This window comes from Bos mutus, chromosome 17 (genome assembly GCF_027580195.1).
Source record: "Bos mutus isolate GX-2022 chromosome 17, NWIPB_WYAK_1.1, whole genome shotgun sequence".
In the NCBI taxonomy this organism is placed as follows: domain Eukaryota; kingdom Metazoa; phylum Chordata; class Mammalia; order Artiodactyla; family Bovidae; genus Bos; species Bos mutus.
This window is the reverse complement of record NC_091633.1, coordinates 19,881,272-19,901,638: the sequence shown is the minus strand read 5'-3', so window position 1 is coordinate 19,901,638 and position 20,367 is coordinate 19,881,272. Positions and strand designations below refer to the sequence as shown.

General features: G+C 42.5%; 1 protein-coding gene across 2 annotated transcripts in view; it reads right to left on the bottom strand.

Moving 5' to 3' along the window:
* Nucleotides 1-1,633: 1,633 nt before the first annotated feature.
* Nucleotides 1,634-20,367, bottom strand: part of CCDC62 (coiled-coil domain containing 62) — a 44,767-nt gene continuing 26,033 nt past the window's right edge. For both annotated transcript variants that reach the window (XM_070386260.1, XM_070386261.1), the window contains 3 exons: nucleotides 15,237-15,359; nucleotides 4,587-4,680; nucleotides 1,634-3,897 (listed from right to left, as the gene is read on the bottom strand). In XM_070386260.1, coding sequence (XP_070242361.1) covers nucleotides 4,627-4,680; nucleotides 15,237-15,359 — 177 coding nt within the window. In that variant the 3' untranslated portion in view covers nucleotides 1,634-3,897; nucleotides 4,587-4,626. The remainder of the gene's footprint in view (nucleotides 3,898-4,586; nucleotides 4,681-15,236; nucleotides 15,360-20,367) is intronic.

The window sequence follows — 20,367 nt, the reverse complement described above, 5'->3', positions numbered from 1 at the left end:
TGCTTCCCCTGGGCCATTACAAGGGCAAAGCATTTAGGATATTGGATATTTAGGAGCATTTAGGACAACTGGATAACTTAGACCTGATTACAAGGAAAACCAAGAAAGCAAACAGTAGAGTTTACATCATTGGACTTAGTAAATGATGGTGTTGTATTTCCCATGCTGCCTCATTGACGTGTGTCTGATCTGGTGTCCCAGCCTCTTTTCCTGCTTCATCTTGCTCCATCCTAGTCCATCAGGTCAGAAAATGTATCACGCTCCTTTGTACCTCAGGGCCTTTGCACATGCTGTTACCATTTATCTGGAATGCTCTTTTTCTTCCTGTTTGCCAGTCAGCATCTACTTATCTTTAGGCTTAGTTCAGATGCCACTTCCTCAGGGAAGCCTTCCCTGAACCCTCCACTCTTGACCTATGCTCCTATTGTATGCTGACACAGTAGTTCAAAGCTTTATTTTTTGTAGCACTTACCAGGTTTTCACAACCTATTTGTGATTTGATTAAGATCTGTCTCTTCCATTAGATGGGCATCCCTGGTGGCTCAGTGGTAAAGAACCCATCTGCCAAATCAGGAGACATGGGTTTGCTCCCTGAGTCAGGAAGATCCCCTGGAGAAGGAAATGGAGAACCCACTCCAGTATTCTTGCCTGGAAATCCCATGGGCAGAGGATCCTGGGGGGCTACAGCCCATGGGGTCACACAAGAGTTGGACATGACTTAACAACTAAACAACTTCACTAGACTGTAAACAAAGATTGAGTCTGCTTTGCTCCCTGTTGTGTCTGCAGTGGCCAGCAAAACAATATTTAATGCGAGCTCAAATTATTTTGTCTCTTTGCTAGACCTCTTAAGCTTGCATTTGGCTGAGGACCCAGAAATCATCATTTACAGGACTGACTAATGTGCCCTCATTTGATGTAGTTCTCTCAAAGACCATTCTGGTTTTTAACCTACCTTGTCAGCTGTGGTTCTGATTAATGCGTCTGGTTTCTTAATCTGATTGTATTCATTGTTCTGTATCACGTATGTAGTGGTTACTATGATGATTCTGTTTGGCCCAGAATGATGAACCTTTTTGAAATGGACCCCAACAGAATTGTCATCTCATGGCTCAAGAGAAACAAAGATGCATGGCTTTGAAACAGCCACTGTAGCTACTGGTATCTAACCAGAGAAGGAAAATCTCAGGTCAAGGTCACCAAGAACAACTCCAGATCAATCCAGGATCAATGGTATACACAAAGTTCTGGGGCTTCCCTGTGGCTTAGATGGCAAAGAACCTGCCTGTGAATGCAGAAGAACCAGGTTCAATCTCTGGGTGGGGAAGATGCCCTGGAGAATGAAATGGCCACCCACTCCAGTATTCTTGCCTGGGAAATCCCATGGACAGAGGGGCCTGGTGGGCTATAGTCCATATTATGACAAGGAGTCAGACACGACTGAGCGATTAACACACACACAAGGTTCTAAACCTCAGCCACGTTTCCTGAAATAAACCAAGCTTACCCCATAGTGACCCTCAATCCTTTGCATTCTATCAGCACTTTTAAGGTAAAACTGTTAAGTATTATCTTATATTCAGAATTTCGGCATTATCTTTATTCAGAATTTCTTTCTTTTGGGTTATTTCTATTTAATAGATCTGTTCACAAACTCTAAAAATACACTTCCATCAGTCTCTTTTGAAGGCTGAGATAATTTCTGGCAGGCAAATTATAGTACAATTCAGTTGCCTCCTTTTTTGGCCACTGAATGGCCTATGGGATCCTACTTCCCCAGTTCAGTTCAGTCGCTCAGTCATGTCCGACTCTTTGTGACCCCATGGACTGTAGCAGGCCAGGCTTCCCTGTCCATCACCAACTCCCGGAGCTTGCTCAAACTCAAGTCCATCGAGTCAGTGATACCATCCAACCATCTCATCCTCTGTCGTCCCCTTTTCCTCCTGCCTTCCATCTTTCCCAGCATCAGGGTCTTTTCAAATGAGTCAGTTCTTCGCATCACGTGGCCAAAGTATTGGAGTTTCAGCTTCAGCATCAGTCCTGCCAATGAATATTCAGAACTGATTTCATTTAGGATGGACTGGTTTGATCTCCTTGCAGTCCAAAGGACTCTCAAGAGTCTTCTCCAACACCACAGTTCAAAATCTTCAATTCTTCGGCACTGAGCTTTTTTTTATAGTCCAACTCTCACATCCATACATGACTACCGGAAAAACCACTTCCCCAACCAGGAACCAAACCCTCACCCTTGGCCGTGAAAACAGAGAGTCCTACCCACTGGACTGCCAGGGAATTCCCCTTTCAAGATGAAAAATGTTGATGACAAAATATAAAGGCTGAAATCTAGTTTTATCTTGTAACCAAAGGCTGCCTCTCTTTCACAGAAATTGCTTATGGACTTAAATAACTAGGGTTGAGAGAGAGAAATTGATAATACTAAGGTTTCCATTTTTGAAATGCATGTACTGTAATACACAATAATATGGATGGGTAAGAATAGGCATGGGTAGATACTATAACTCTATGAGCTAAAAGACATTTAGTTACAAAACAACTGGACTTTTTTCAAATCCTTCAGGTCCCTGAAAGTGTTCTTAGCATCTCATCAGTGTTCTCTCTTTTCACTAGGTAAGTTGACGTGCAGCCGTGAACCTATCATGAAGAGAAGGAGAAAATTTAATATTTTGTTTCTCAGAAAGTCGGCCTCTCCAGGGACATTTTGGGTTTCTAACTTGGAGGCAATGGTTCACAATCGACTATACACAGGACCTTTCTCAGTTTTGCCCTGTATAAACCAGCCTAGCCTGGGGGAGAAAGCAAGCGTTTATAAAGAGCATAGCCAAACTTCACCCAATTTCTCTTTTCAGCACCCTCATTAAAAAGGCTAAATGGGGTGGCTCCTCCACTCTCATGAAAATCATCTCTGAAGTAGCACTGAAACCTTTTAACAAAGGGGCATTGATACAGCACAATAGAACTTTGATATCGGCAATGCTTAAAAAAACTGCATTCCCATTCCTCAGGAAATTAACTTGCCAGGTTTGGTTTGAAGAGAGTAACCGTCCTTATTTCGCTCCTGTGTCAGAAAAAGAAACCCCAAAAAACTATTTTTATTATTAAAAATATTTTTTATTGACTGAAGCTGATCATTATATTCTTTAAAAAATTAAATTACTTTACAGGTTAAAACAGAAGTTTCAGCCTTCGAGGATTAAAAAAAAAATGCATATAAAACTTGATCTTCCAGCGAGCTTTGGTTTGTATAAGCTGATGGGACTACTACTGATCCAGACAAGAGGGAGCTCTGCTCGGCTTTCGGGACTGAAGGACCTCGACCGTCAGTAGCCCAAGAGATAGTTTGCAGTTAAAAAGGTTTATATCATATCACTTTATAGCTATTTACACAGCCAAGTTCAAGGCTAAAACTACAAGGGAACACTATTTCTCATATATTTGGAGCTGACACTGATAAGCTACTGGCTATAATGTAAATGTATGCACAGGTTTAAAAAAATCAGATGGCTAAAACAGCATTTTTTATGCCTGGATTCTCCATTTGATGTTCACACTTTTAAAGAGCTTCTGGAGTATTTAACCAGAGTCAGCGTCTTTATAGAGAAGGCTTTTTCTCTGTCAGCATAAATTCCAAATTGGCATATTACATATAATATACAATTAGGTCTCATTTCTTACACATGAAAAATATTTCTTCCACATGAAAATGGCTAACCTGAAGACAAACAAGATACAGATGTTTAAAAATTAACTTTCGGTTTCAGCTCCCCTTTGGTATTAGATGCTGCTTACAAAGGATTACCATCCGCTTTTTGTTTTCAAGGCTAAGTATTAGGTATGAATGTCTGCTTCCTGCCTTCCACATGGATGAGAAATCAGCTTCTGTGGGAAGGAAACAGAGTTAATCAAATCAAAATCAATGAGCACTGGATGGTGTGCGATAAGCTCCCAGCTTCTAAAAAAAAAAATGAACTATACAGTCTTGATTCTCAACAACATAAGGTCATGCAAACTATTATAAATATGAAGACTTCTCAGGAAAGAGAAAAAAGACAGGGAGAGAGGGCTGCTTACGCTTGGTGCGTTCACAATTGTAAAAAATGTTCTTATGCTTAAGTGGAAAACAACTGAGATGATTTTATATTTTAACTTATCAAACTGGCTTCTAAAGAAACTTGGCATAGGAAATGAAGGTTCGATAGAAGGAAACACAAATCAAGAAAGTGCTTCCTGGGTCAATAAGCCTTTTTTAGAATACTTGAAACCCCATGGAAAGACTTCTTTTCAGACAGACATTTGGATGAAATGCTGACATGGGAGTTTGAAAGCTATATGCATTCACTTCTTTAGGCTTAAAATTCTAGGTACTGAGAACAAGAACTTTTGAATCTGCATTTCTCTTATAAGTAACTGACATTTGACTCTGATTAAATTTAGAAGGTGTGTATAAATAGGTCAGGCAAGAGAGAAAGGACTAGAGGTCAAACTCATTGCCATGCTTCTAGATTATCAATGTTCCCAAGTTACTTATTAAATATAAATATAAGGTGAGATAAGGAAAGGTGACTTACCCATGATCACGATGAACACTGAAGTTAACTTTTGTTTTCTTCAGTTACCGAGAGGGGTATTTTTTTCAGCTGACTCTTCTGAGACTTCCATATTCTACAAAACAACTCCCAATGAGTACCCAGGATGGAACAAGAAAATACTTAGGAGGACAATACACAAATACAGCAGAAATGCCTTTAAAAGACCTCAGGGAATTAATGAAATACAATGAAGCAATTTCATACAACCATCAGCCAGCCAGCCAGCAAAGATGGACTGATATCCTGCTCATGTGTGGGGCCCCTCTGTCTCTAAGCCTGCAGTTGGAATGTTCTATTTGCTTTACTGTATGTGTGTTATGGTTAAACCCTGGGAGTCAGCTAACGCCCAAATATAACTGGCTCTCTGTCAGCCTTAATATAGACTCTGCGGTGAGCCTGCAGTGAGGACAAGGGTCATCAAGAAGACTCCACAACTCTGAGCAACGCTTTAATTCAGCACGGTGCCTACTGAGGGCGTAACATGGTTAGGTTTTGGGGAGATATTAAAAAAGAAGAAGGAAAGAAGAGGAGGAGAATACTTGGAAAGACACTGGTAGACTCCAGTGGTGAACCTGGGCTTGCTCAGCCGCCTCATCTTCCCACGGGGCCAGCCTTTGAGCCACGTTGGGATTCTTCTTGGTGCTTGCAGACCCCTGGGCTCTTAATCACGCTGCTTTCCTCTCTACTGGGATAGCCTTCCTATGTATTTTACAATATGATGTATTTTACTTCATTTTTCTAGGGGGGACTTCCCTGGTGGTCCAGTGGTTAAGACTCCACACTTCCATGCCTCATGGCACAGCCAAAAATAAATAAGTAAATTTTTTTTAATGATACTAAAATAAAATTAAAAAGATGATTCTAAAAGGGATCCATAGGCTTTACCAGCCTGCCACAGAAAAAGTTAAGAACCTTGACAGATAATCCCAACAGCTGCCAACCACTGATGAGGAGACTGAGTCCTGTGTTCAGGTCAAAACTCCAACTTCAGTTTCAGGCTGAAACTGAAACCCACCCCACCCCGCAGGAGGCCTGCTGCTGATGGTGCGGCAGCTGTGCTGTCTCACTCATTCCTGTTTTTCCTCTATTTTTAAATTAATGTTTTTTAAAGAGCATGGTTTGAACATATATACATAGACAGATTCCTGTTCCCACCTCATGTGTAGAATACCACATGAAGCTTTCAGGATCCTGTCTCCTCTCACTCACTAGTACATGCTGAAAAAGACCCTGATGCTGGGCAAGATTGAGAGCCGAGGAGAAGGGCATGACAGAGGATGAGACGGTTAGATGGCATCACCAACTCAATGGACATGAGTTTGAGCAAGCTCTCAGAGTTGGTGATGGACAGGGAAGTCTGGTGTGCTACAGTCCACAGGGTCGCAAAGAGTCAGACACGACTGAGCGACTGAACTGAACATCCTGGAAACATCTCCGCACCTACGACCTTCCTGTTCTGTCTCAGGGTAATATTCCGTTGGTGGACAGGCCACAGCTATTCACTCAGATTCTTCTTGCTGGACACTCAGATCAGTTCCTAACTTTGGCTGTTATAAAGCAATGCTGCCATGGGACTTCCCTGGCGGTCCAGTGGCTAAGACTCCACGCTCCCAATGCAGGGGGCCTAGGTTCGATCCCTCATCGGGGAATCTAGATCCCACAAGCTGCAACTAAGAGTTCGTATGCCACAACTAAGACCTGGTGCAGCCAAATAAATGAATAAGTAAAAATAAATATTTTAAAAATAATAATATAAAAATAAAGCAAGGCTGCCGTGAAAAACTTGTCCATATACCATTTTACATACACACAGCTGTATGTGAATGAGAGAGTCACAAAGTGATGCTGCCAGAGCAAGTTTTAGACAACATCGACAGGTTCCTTGCCAGAAGGACAGAAGTACTTTGTGCTTCCCCAGCAATGTGAGAATGCCTATTTCAGAGACAGGCTTTCAATTAAGACCTTTGTCTTTAGCGACAGATGGCAAAATCCTGGGGAAGCAGACAAGCTGCTCAAAATTTATCCTGCTTCCTTGCTGCAAAAATTAAGAATTTTTTACAAAATTATTTACTTTTTCTGTAACCAGCAATACTCCACTCAAAGCGCCAGAGGGGCAGAATTTGCAAAGTGCATTGCCAAGTAGATTTCTGTTAGTTAAATTTTACTTTCCCAACATCTCTAGAATCAGTGAATAATCCATTGGAAAATATATTACATCTGAAAGCAGTATTTTTGCCAACTAAATGATTATCTGATTCTAGCTGGGATGTTAAGCAAGAGATTTAATCACTTTCCCTCTCCTGTAAAAGGAATGGTTGTGATGAGATCTCTCTTCTGGATCTTTCTAGCTCAAAAATTCTCTTAAACCAAAAAAAAAAAAATTCTCTTAAACCAAGTTTTCACCAAACTTGAATAGCTGTAGCATTTTTTCCATCTACACCTGTGGTCACCCTTCTGCATTCTTCCTGAACTCCTATCAGCTCCATTCACAGTATTTACCAAGCATACTCTGTAGCAGGTATGGCCTGTGCTACACCAGGGCGTGGGGGCCAGCATGAGTGATTGAGGCTCCTAAAGGTGCTAAAGCGGGAGCAGAGACCCATGGATGTTCCCAGCTGTCATGTGCTGGGACACGCACTCTGACACACCCCCCCCACCCTCAAGCGGTGCTATGAGGACAAAAGTGAGAGCTCCTGATTACATCTGAGGAATTAACACGAAACCCCAAAGAGGAGGTTAAGACAAGAACCGAGGCCATGAGGGTGAGTAGGAGCTGTCAGAAGGATGACTCTGAAGCATAGCTGGTTCTGCTATGACACTTGTTTTGAAAACACATATTTGTTCCAATTCATCTGCTATATCTAAGAATGACTTGAGTTGTTTGCGTTTGTTAATGCCTAATTTTTGTCCACAAGAAACCCTAGGTGAACTGGGCTGGGTCATTTAGGAATATACCCACCCCTTCTTCCAGACCTCTCCAACGCCCACCAGCTCTCGCCCCGGGGGTGTCATGAAACACATCCACACCCGCTGCTACGACTTTCCATCCAATCGCCCTCCTTCTGCCACTTTCCAGTGAGTCACAGACTGCAGCCTCTCCGACGCCCAATTCTACCTGCAAACTTCAGGGCTTTTTCAGAGTCAAGTGCCACATTTATGGCAATATTTGTGTGTTTCTTAACACAAGCATAAAGCTGTCCTACCATTTAAATGTCCTTTTCAAAATGTGTCACTGATAAAGGTTTTGAGGCTATGTTCCAAATCCCATTTTCCCCATAAATTGTATGGTTTTTATTGTGCAGTTTTGCACTGTGTGGTGATTTTTAGGAACCCATATGTTGCATTATGGCAGCTATAACTGTGGTTATCAAAATACTAAATAAGACTGTGATACAATAGTATATAGCCTTCTTTACTAGGGCATTAAATAATAAGGTCTAGCAGCAGGCCTAGTGATCTGTAATTCTGACACAATACTTAGTGTAAATGATATTTCAAGACACCAGTAATAACTGCAATGTGGTAGAATTATTTGTTATTTCTACTAATGACAAGATCATAAGTAGCAGGTGCGAAGATGGCTCATTTCTATATCATAATTGAAGGACGTGCTCTATTTCAATTAGAGATTAACAAAAATAACCTAATGTGTAATTTTTACCCCTCCATCAAAATTTATGGATCTTCTGAATTCTATTCAACAAACTCTGATGAAAAATCTCTGCCCAACAAACCCGCAAGGACAGAAAGTAGATGAACATCGGCCTGAAGCAGGGGGAAGTAAAATGGGGAGTAACTGCCAGTGGGTGCAAGGTCCTTCTGGAATGATGAAAAGGTTCTAAAGCTGGATCATGCTGACGGTTGCACAACTTTGTAAATATACTAAACCACTGAACTGTACACTTCTACAAGGGGGAAGGTTATGGATAGGTGAACTATACCTCAATAAACGCTGTTAAAAACTTTAAAAACTCTTACCAATATGCAAAAATGTTCTACCCCAATGTAAATAAACAACTTCACTGATGCTGCAAAGATTTTGTCAAGAAAAAAACCCTCCTAGGAAATACCAACAACTCATATTTAAAATGGGCAAAGGACTTAAAGACAATTCAGGTTAGTGAAAAGGTTACTGAAAACTTGGTTTAAAAGAATTTTTGAGCTGGAAAGATCCAGAAGAGAGATCTCATCGCAACATTCCTTTCACAGGAGAGGGAAAGTGATTAAATCTCTTGCTTAACATCCCACAGCTAGAATCAGATAATCATTAAGTTGGCAAAAATACTGCCTTCAGATGTCATATACTTTCCAGTGTACTATTCACTGATTCTAGTGGAGGTGATGGAATTCCAGTTGAGCTATTTCAAATCCTGAAAGATGATGCTGTGAAAGTGCTGCACTCAATATGCCAACAAATTTGGAAAACTCAGCAGTGGCCACAGGACTGGAAAAGGTCAGTTTTCATTCCAATACCTAAGAAAGCCAATGCCAAAGAATGCTCAAACTACTGCACAATTGCACTCATCTCACATGCTAGTAAAGTAATACTTAAAATTCTCCAAGCCAGGCTTCAGCAATACATGAACCGTGAACTTCCTGATGTTCAAGCTGGTTTTAGAAAAGGCAGAGGAACCAGAGATCAAATTGCCAACATCCACTGGATCATCGAAAAAGCAAGAGAGTTCCAGAAAAACATCTATTTCTGCTTTATTGACTATGCCAAAGCCTTTGACTGTGTGGATCACAATAAACTGTGGGAAATTCTTCAAGAGATGGAAATACCAGACCACCTGACCTGCCTCCTGAAATTTGTATGCAGGTCAGGAAGCAACAGTTAGAACTGGACATGGAACAACAGACTAGTTCCAAATAGGAAAAGGAATACATTAAGGATATATATTGTCACCCTGCTTATTTAACTTGTATGCAGAGTACATCATGAGAAACGCTGGGCTGGAGGAAGCACAAGCTGGAATCAAGATCGCCGGGAGAAATATCAATAACCTCAGATATGCAGATGACACCACCCTTATTGCAGAAAGTGAAGAAGAACTAAAGAGCCTCTTGATGAAAGTGAAAGAGGAGAGCGAAAAAGTTGACTTAAAGCTCAACATTCAGAAACTAAGATCATGGCATCCGGTCCCATCACTTCATGGCAAATAGATGGGGAAACAGTGGAAACAGTGGCTGACTTTATTTTGGGGGGCTCCAAAATCACTGCAGATAGTGACTACAGCCATGAAATTAAAAGAAGCTCACTCCTTGGAAGGAAAGTTATGACCAACCTAGACAGCATATTAAAAAGCAGAGACATTACTTTGCCAACAAAGGTCCATCTAGTCAAAGCTATGGTTTTTCCAATGGTCATGTATGGATGTGAGAGTTGGACTATAAAGAAAGCTGAGCACAGAAGAATTGATGCTTTTGAACTGTGGTGTTGGAGAAGACTCTTGAGAGTCCCTTGGACTGCAAGGAGATCCAACCAGTCCATCCTAAAGGAGATCAGTCCTGGGTGTTCATTGGAATGGCTGATGTTGAAGTTGAAACTCCAATACTTTGGCCACCTCATACAAAGAGCTGACTCATTAGATAATACCCTGATGCTTGGAAAGATTGAGGGCAGGAGGAGAAGGGGACGACAGAGGATTAGATGGTTGGATGGCATCACCGACTTGATGGACATGAGTTTGGGTGGGCTCTGGGAGTTGGTGATGGACAGGGGGGCCTGGCATTATGTGGTTCATGGAGTCACAAAGAGTCGGACATAACTGAGCTACGGAACTGAACTGAATGGATTCACTGATTCTAGAGATGCTGGGAAAACAGAGTACATAGGAGAAGGGGAAGACACCTGAAGGGCCAAGGAGTGCATGAAGATGCTTGTCATTAGGTTATCAGGAAAATGCAAATTAGTCAATGGCAGTGAGATGCTATGTCAAATATACTAGAATGGCTAAAATCAAATGGACTGACAACACTGAGGTCAGGGACTTCCCTGGTGGTCCAGTGGTTAACACTCTGCCTTCCAAAGCAGGGGACGACGACTTGATTGCTGGGTCCAGGAGGACTCCATATGCCACGGAGTAACTACTACTGAGCCTCGACTACTGAGCCAGTACACAAGAGCCTCTGCTCTGCAGCAAGAGAAGCCACCACAATGAGAAGCCGGCACCCCACAAACAGAGAGTAGCCCCCTGCTCACCACAACTACAGAAAGCCCGTGAGCAGCAACAAAGACCCAGTGCAGCCAAAAATTAATAATTAAAAAAAAAACCACGGTTGTGTGAGGCTGTGGAGAACCTAGGTCTTTCATACAGGGCTGGGAGGGACATAAAATGGTACCAACCACTCTGAAAAATGACTCGGCAGTTTATTAAAAATTTAAATGCTATAACTAGCAATTCTAGGTATTTACCCTTAGAAAAATGAAGATATATGTCAATTTAAAAAAAAGGCTTGTGTGTGTGAAATGTTCACAGCTTTACTTCTGATAGTCCAAAACTGGAAACAACCCAAATAGCCCATCAACAGGCAAATAAACAAACTGTGGTCTTTTCATACAATGGAATGCTAATCAGCAATAAAAAAGAGTGAAATACTGATAAACAGCAACATATGAATGAATGAATGAATTCAACGTATGAATCTCAAAATAATTCTACTGAAAGAGGCTAGATAAGGAGTACAACCTGTAAGTCAGTCAGTTACTTTGGTCGCTTAGTCGTGTCCGACTCTTTGTGACCCCATGGACTGCAGCACGCCAGGCCTCCCTGTCCATCACCAACTCCCGGAGTTTACTCAAACTCATGTCCATCGAGTCGGTGATGCCATCCAGCCATCTCATCCTCTGTCATCCCCTCCTCCTCCTGCTTTCAATCTTTCCCAGCATCAGGGTCTTTTCCAATGAGTCAGTTCTTTGCATCAGGTGGCCAAAGTATTGGAGTTTCAGCTTCAGCATCAGTCCTTGCAATGCATATTTAGGACTGCTTTCCTTTAGGATGGACTGGTTGGATCTCCTTGCAGTCTAAGGGACTCTCAAGAGTCTTCTCCGTAACACCACAGTTTAAAAGCATCAATTCTTCAGCACTCAGCTTTCTTTATAGTTCAGCTCTTACATCCATACATGACTCCTGGAAAAATCATAGCTTTGACTAGACGGACCTTTGTTGGCAAAGTAATGTCTCTGTTTTTTAATATGCTGTCTGCTGCTGCTGCTAAGTCACTTCAGTCGTCTCTGTGTGACCCCAGAGACGTCAGCCCACCAGCTTCCCCCGTCCCTGGGATTCTCCAGGCAAGAACACTGGAGTGGGTTGCCATTTCCTTCTCCAATGCATGGAAGTGAAAAGTGAAAGTGATGTCGCTCAGTCATGTCTGACTCCTAGCGACTCCGTGGACTGCAGCCCACCAGGCTCCTCTGTCCATGGGATTTTCTAGGCAAGAGTACTGGAGTGGGTTGCCATTGCCTTCTCTGAATATGCTGTCTAGGTTGGTCATAAAATAACAGTAAAACCTGTATCATTGCATTTATATGAAGTTCTAGAACAGGCAAAACTATTCTCTAATGATAAAAGTCAAATCAGTAGTTGCCTAGGGTGGAGGTAGGGAAAAGATTCACTCCAAAGACCATGAGGGAACTTTCTGGGGTGATGGAGATGTTCTATATCTTGAGAGGGATGTTGGTGGTGGTTGTTCAGTAGCTAAGTTGGTTCCAGTTCTTTTTTGACCCCATGGACTGTAGCCTGCCAGGATCCTCTGTCCACGGGATTTCCCAGGCAGGGATGCTAGAGTGGGTTGCCATTTCCTCCTCCAGGGGATCTTCCCAACCCAGGGATTGAACCCACGTCTCTTGCTTGGCAGGCAGATTCTTTACCACTGAGTCTAGTGTTTCCCAGGTGGCACCAGTGGTCAAGAACCCACCTGCCAATGCAGGAGACATAAGAGATGTGGGTTTGATCCCAGGGTTGGGAAGATCCCCTAGAGAAGGGACTGGCAACCCTCCAACATTCTTATCTGAAGAATCTCATGGGCAGAGGAGCCTAGTGGGCTGTAGTCCAGTGGGTCACAAAGAGTTGGACACGACTGAAGCAACTTCGCACACATGCACGCCTGCATATAGGCATTAAGGGCTTTCCTGGTGGCTCAGTGGTTAAGAATCTGCCTACCAATGCAGGAGACGCAGGTTCAATCCCTGGTCCAGGAAGATCCCACATGCTGCAGAAACCCAGCCTGTGCACTGCAGCTACTTAGCCTGTGCATAGGGCTCATGCTCTGCAACAAGAGCAACCACTGCGACGTGGAGCCCACACACTGCAGCCAGAGTAGCCCCCGCTCACCAAAACTGGAGAAAGCCCCAGGTGCAGTGATGAAGACCCAGTGCAGCCATAAATAAATAAATAAATGATGAAAAAAAAAGAGGTATTTCAGGGATTTCCCTAGTGGTCCAGTGGTAAGAATCCGTCTTCCATAGCCTGAATGGGAGGGGAGTTTTGGGGGGAAATGGATACATGTATCTGTATGACTGAGTCCCTTCCCTGTTCACCTCAAATTATCACAACATTGTTAATCAGCTATACCCCAATACAAAGTAAAAAAGTTAAAAAAAAAAAATCTGTGGGATTTTGGTGAACTAAAATCCCACAGACAGAAGGGCACCTGAGCTCTTACGCCACAACTGGAGAGAAGCCGGGGCGCTGAAATGAAAGATCCCATCTGTTACAGCAAAGATCCTGCCTGCTGCAACTAAGACACAGTGCGGCCAAAAATAAATTTAAAAAATTTTTTAACAAATGGTATTTCAATGTCTTGAAGATCTTTCTAATTTTATTTTGTCAGGGATACAAAAAAGTTTAACTCAATGGCTTTCAATTATCTTGAACTATGTCCACAGCACATCCAACTAATGGACCTGGAATCTTATAGCACTCATCTCAAGCTTGTATTTTACAGACTGGGAAACTGGGACTCAAGTGTCCTGATTTCAAGTTCAATGTTCTTTTCACTATTTATGTCAGGCTATAAAATCTACAAAGCAACTTCTATCACTGCTACTGCAATGTTCCTGTGCTCAGAGAAAGCGTTTAGAATTAATGTGTGACACACTCCTCAAAGACGGATAGATTTAGAAAATGACTACTTTGCAATCCCTAATGAAACAACAGATCTAAAGCACAACAATCAAGAAACACGAAAGTCATTAAGTGAACTTTAGGGAAACTCTATAATAAAAAAGCTTAGGCTGACAATCTCCCCATTAAGTCTGACATCCAAACGTGGGGCAACCAGACAGGAGGATCCCCCGATACGACGCACCAGGCAGCAGGCTGGGTGTCACCATGAGGGCGTGTGGCCAAAGCAACAAAAAGAACCCAAACTGACCCCAAGTCTAAACAAGTCACTGGAGAGAAATACTAGCTTACAGGAATCTGGAGGCGAGAGGTATGTGTGACGCAACAGCGAGGATGGAGCCATCCAGCCTATCTCAGTCCCTGGGCAAATCTACGGGACAATGACCCAGTGCTTCTCCCACAGATAAGTGGCATCAAAAGACAAAGACAGAAGGGACTTCTCTGGCGGTCTAGTGGCTAAGACTCTACACTCAATGGAGGGGGCCCAGGTTCGATCTCTGGTTGAGGAACTAATAAGATAAGATCCCACGCGCTGCAACTAAGACCCAGCACAGTCAAACGAATAAATATTTTTTAAAAAATGAAACACAAGAGAAAGAAGAGAGGAGGAAGGAAGGAGAGAGGGAGGGAAGGAAGGAGAAGGAACTGTTAGTGATGAAGAGAGACCTTAGGGATTCACTGAAGTGCAAAATATGGACCTTGATTGAGTATTAATTTGAACAAATAGTAAAAAGATACTTTTGAGACAAACAGGGAGACCTTAAGGTGGTGTAGTCATTAGACAATATTAAAAAGTTACTGTGAATGTGGCTGGGTCTAATAAAAGTCCTTATCTGTTAGAGCTACAGAATGAAGTACATATGCGTGAAAAGACATGATGTCTGTTGTTTTTGCTAAGTCATGTTCAACTCTGTGTGACCCCATGGATTGTAGCTACCCGCCAGGCTCCTCTGTCCATGGGATTTTCCAGGCAAGAATACTAGAGTGGCTTGCCATTTCCTACTCCAGGGGATCTTCCTGACCTAGGGATTGAATGCAAGATGCAAGATGCAAGATGTCTCTTGCATCTCCTGCATTGGCAGGTGGATTCTTTACCACTGAGCCACCAGAGAAACCTGACATTATGTCTAGGGTTTGCTTTAAAATGTTTCAGGAAAAAACAGGACCGATGGGGGAAGATGAAACAAAGGCGGCAGAAAGGGGATGGTTACTGGAACTCTGGGATTAGAAGTAGTCTTTCTACATCTGTACTTGAAATTTTCTATAATAAAATGTCTTTTAAAAATCCCCCAGAATGTACGTGCATGTGCCCAGGTAATTGGAAAGAGGAAGTCTGGGTGTGGTGACATCTGTGGCAACATTCTGTTCCTCCTTAAACCCAGGCTGCTAACCCCTTCCCCCAGACACGAAGACACCATCATTCTAACAGAAAGTGACGTTCGCACACAATGACGGAAAATGTTCAGATACTACAGGTGGGGTCAAAAGAAAAGGAAGCACGTACACTTTTGCTGGTGCTGAGATTCTCAGAGCTGATGGGAAGCAGGGTGCTCAGCTCCAGGTCCGTGACCATCTGACGGGATTCTGCCAGCAAACGCTGAAGCTTGCTCGTGGGAGAAAAATCATCCTGGGAACACAACACAGTTCAAGCACTGATGAAATCAAGAAACACTTTCCAACGTTTATGTCTACAAGAACAATCTAACAGACACGAACATCAACTATTCATGACTAGTTCTTTGACTTTAGGTGTTTGTTACATGCCAAAGCAGAACACTAAATACTAAAAGAACCAAATCTCAGTTCTTTCTTAAAACCTATTTGACCAGATAATTTGACTTCAACAGAACTTACTACAACTAATTAAGTAACACCCATGTGATAAAAGAATCGTAGGCATTGTTTACCTCTCTTAAATCAACTTGTCAAGGGTGTAATTATCAAGTCAAAACACTTACAAAATGCAACTTTAACACTTAAGGCTTGCTAGCTTTTAAATTGTTTAATTTTTTATTTTTTGGTCACACCATAGAGCATGTAGGTTAGTTCCCTGACCAGGGATCAAACCTAGGTCCTTTGCATTGGGAGCACAGAGTCTTAACCACTGGACTGCCAGGGAAGTCCTCTGTTAGCTTTCAAAAATATGTGGAAATATACCTTAGTTTGTTCATTCTTGTTTAATTTTCTACTTTGTGTTAAAAGTTTTTCACAGTATATAACGTGTGTACAACCTGTGAGTTTTCCACGGTAAACATACAACTATATACAATTAACATCTGGTGAGTTCTGGCACATGTACACACCCATGAAACCATTCCCATGATGAATACAGGTCACATTTGCCATGCCTGTGTCCCTGGGGAAATCCTGCCTCTCAGAGTCCCTCCTTCCCATTCCCAGACAACTACTGATCTGCTTTCTCTCACAGGAGATTAGTTTGCATTTTCTAGAATTTTGTATAAATGCATTACATACTTTTGTCTGTCTGGCTTCTTATCTCAGCATAATTATCTTGGGGTACACCCATGCTGTATGTGTATAAATAGTTCATTCCTTTTTATTGCTGAGAAGTACTCCATTGTATGGATAAACCACCCTCTGTAGCATACTCAGGTTGTTCCCAGTTTTGTTTAACTAGTGAAAATAAAGCTGCTTGAATATTTATGTGGACATATGTTTCCATTTCTCCAGGAGTAGAATAGCTGGGTCATATGGTAGGTGTATTTTTAACTTTTTTTTTAAAGCAGTTATTTTAATAGAAAGTACCCAAGTGTTTTCCAAAGTGGCTCTGCCATTTACATTCCCGCCATCAGTGAATGAACAGCCCAGATGCTCCTGATTCTAGTCAACACTTAGGACCATCAATTCATAACAAAGAGAACCAACACTCATCAAAACACACATTAGCGGCCAAGCCCTACGACATCCCCTTGAAACCAAGGAACTGTGATGCTGTGTGTGTGTGTTAGTGGCTCAGTCGTGTCTGACTCTTTGCGACCCCATGGACTGCAGCCCACCAGGCTTGTGTGTCCATGAAGTTTTCCAGGCAAGGATACTGGAGTGGCTTGCCATTTCCTTCTGCAATGGATCTTCCCAACTCAGGGATCAAACCCAGGTCTCCTGCATTGGAGGCAGATGCTTTATCATCTGAGCTATGAAGGAAGCCCCAACTGTGATGCTTTAATTATATATTTGTAGGTGAAGAAATTGAGGCTCAAAGAAGTTAAATAACTGTACTATGGTCACTGAGCTAAGACAAAGCAAACTGGGGATTTGAACTCAGATCAGATGCTTTCAAGGCCAGATATCTTCCCAAAAGAACCCCCAAAATGACTAAGTTTACTTGAACTAATTTTCTTTATGATACAGCTGCGATCAGAAGCCTGTTCATGATAAAGACACTGGCTCATCCACAACAGTGAGTGTAGAAACAACCCCAGGGCTTCCCAGGTGGCTCAGTCATGAAGAATCAGCCTGCCAATCCAGGAGCGCAGGAAAAGTGGACTCCATCCCTGGGTGGGAAAGATCCCCTGGAGTAGGAAATGGCAGCCCAGTCCACTATTCTTGCCTGGAGAATTCCATGGACAGAGGAGCTTGGTGAACTACAGTCCATGGAGTCGAAAAGAGTCGGACACGACTGAGCAACTAAACACACACCCACACGGAAATAACCTCACTGTCTGCATGTCAGGGTGTGAACAGACAGACTGCGGTGTATTCGGTCACTGGACAGCACACTGAGCAACCATCAGAATGAAGAGGCCAGGTCCACAATGTCAACACTGATGAGGGTCACAAAATACTGACAGCTGGAAAATCACACTGCAAAAGACATTTGTGTACATTTTAAACAAAGAGTCTATGCCCCAACCAGTAACACTGAAGAAGCTGAAGTTGAACGGTTCTATGAAGACCTACAAGACCTTTTAGAACTAACACCCAAAAAAGATGTCCTTTTCATTATAGGGGAGTGGAATGCAAAAGTAGGAAGTCAAGAAACACCTGGAGGAACAGGCAAATTTGGCCTTGGAATACGGAATGAAGCAGGGCAGACTAATAGAACTTTGCCAAGAAAATGCACTGGTCATAGCAAACACCCTCTTCCAACAACACAAGAGAAGACTCTACACATGGACATCACCAGATGGTCAATACCACAATCAGACTGATTATGTTCTTTGTAGCCAAAGATGGAAAAGCTCTATACAGTCAACAAAAACAAGACCGGGAGCTGACTGTGGCTCAGATCATGAATTCCTTATTACCAAATTCAGACTTAAATTGAAGAAAGTAGGGAAAACCACTAGACCATTCAGGTATGACCTAAATCAAATCCCTTATGATTATACAGTGGAAGTGAGAAATAGATTTAAGGGCCTAGATCTGATAGATAGAGTGCCTGATAAACTGTGGAATGAGGTTCGTGACATTGTACAGGAGACAGGGATCAAGACCATTCCCATGGAAAAGAAATGCAAAAAGCAAAATGGCTGTCTGGGGAGGCCTTACAAATAGCTGTGAAAAGAAGAGAAGCGAAAAGCAAAGGAGAAAAGGAAAGATATAAGCATCTGAATGCAGAGTTCCAAAGAATAGAAGAAGAGATAAGAAAGCCTTCCTCAGCGATCAATGCAAAGAAATAGAGGAAAACAACAGAATGGGAAAGACTAGAGATCTCTTCAAGAAAATTAGAGATACCAAGGGAACATTTCATGCAAAGATGGGCTCGATAAAGGACAGAAATGATATGGACCTAACAGAAGCAGAAGATATTAAGAAGAGGTGGCAAGAATACACAGAAGAACTGTACAAAAAAGATCTTCAGGACCCAGATAATCACGATGATGTGATCACTGACCTAGAGCCACACATCCTGGAACGTGAAGTCAAGTGGGCCTTAGAAAGCATCACTACGAACAAAGCTAGTGGAGGTGATGGAATTCCAGTGGAGCTATTTCAAATCCTGAAAGATGATGCTGTGAAAGTGCTGCACTCAATATGCCAGCAAATTTGGAAAACTCAGCAGTGGCCACAGGACTGGAAAAGGTCCGTTTTCATTCCAATCCCAAAGAAAGGCAATGCCAAAGAATGCTCAAACTACTGCACAATTGCACTCATTTCACATTCAAGTAAAGTAATGCTCAAAATTCTCCAAGCCAGGCTTCAGCAATACGTGAACCGTGAACTTCCTGATGTTCAAGCTGGTTTTAGAAAAGGCAGAGGAATCAGAGATCAAATTGCCAACATCCGCTGGATCATCGAAAAAGCAAGAGAGTTCCAGAAAAACATCTACTTCCGGTTTCTTGACTATGCCAAAGCCTTTGACTGTGTGGATCACAAAAAACTGTGGAAAATTCTGAAAGAGATGGGAATACCAGACCACCTGACCTGCCTCTTGAGAAATCTGTATGCAGGTCAGGAAGCAACAGTTAGAACTGGACATGGAACAACAGACTGGTTCCAAATAAGAAAAGGAGTACGTCAAGGCTGTATATTGTCACCCTGCTTATTTAACTTCTATGCAGAGTACATCATGAGAAACGCTAGGCTGGAAGAAGCACAAGCTGGAATCAAGATTGCCAGGAGAAATATCAATAACCTCAGATATGCAGATGACACCACCCTTAAGGCAGAAAGTGAAGAGTAACTAAAAAGCCTCTTGATGAAAAAGTAAAAGTGGAGAGCGAAAAAGTTGGCTTAAAGCTCAACATTCAGAAAACGAAGATCATGGCATCCGGTCCCATCACTTTATGGCAAATAGATGGGGAAACAGTGGAAACAGTGACAGACTTTATTTTGGGGGGCTCTAAAACCCATCACTTCATAGGAAGTAGATTGGGAAACAGTGGAAACAGTGTCAGACTTTATTTTTCTGGGCTCCAAAATCACTATAGATGGTGACTACAGCCATGAAATTAAAAGACGCTTACTCCTTGGAAGGAAAGTTATGACCAACCTAGATAGTATATTCAAAAGCAGAGACATTACTTTGCCAACAAAGGTCCGTCTAGTCAAGGCTATGGTTTTTCCTGTGGTCATGTATGGATGTGAGAGTTAGACTGTGAAGAAGGCTGAGTGCCAAAGAATTGATGCTTTTGAACTGTAGTGTTGGAGAAGCCTCTTGAGAGTCCCTTGGTCTGCAAGGAGATCCAAGCAGTCCATTCTGGAGATCAGCCCTGGGATTTCTTTGGAAGGAATGATGCTAAAGCTGAAACTCCAGTACTTTGGCCACCTCATGCAAAGAGTTGACTCATTGGAAAAGACTCTGATGCTGGGAGGGATTGGGGGCAGGAGGAGAAGGGGACGCCAGAGGATGAGATGGCTGGGTGGCATCACTGACTAGATGGATGTGAGTCTGAGTGAACTCCGGGAGTTGGTGATGGACAGGGAGGCCTGGCGTGCTGCGATTCATGGGGTCGCAAAGAGTTGGACACGACTGAGCGACTGAACTGAACTGAACAGTATGTGATGTTTAAGTGTACACTTTTACGAAAAACATAAAAGTATAAAAACAAATGTGGACACAACTTCATGGTAGTGGATGACTGGTGGCAGGGGGTGGACAGGGCAGAATGACACACGGGGTTTACTCTTTATCTGTAACATTCTATTTCTTTAACCTTGAAAAATACAGCAAA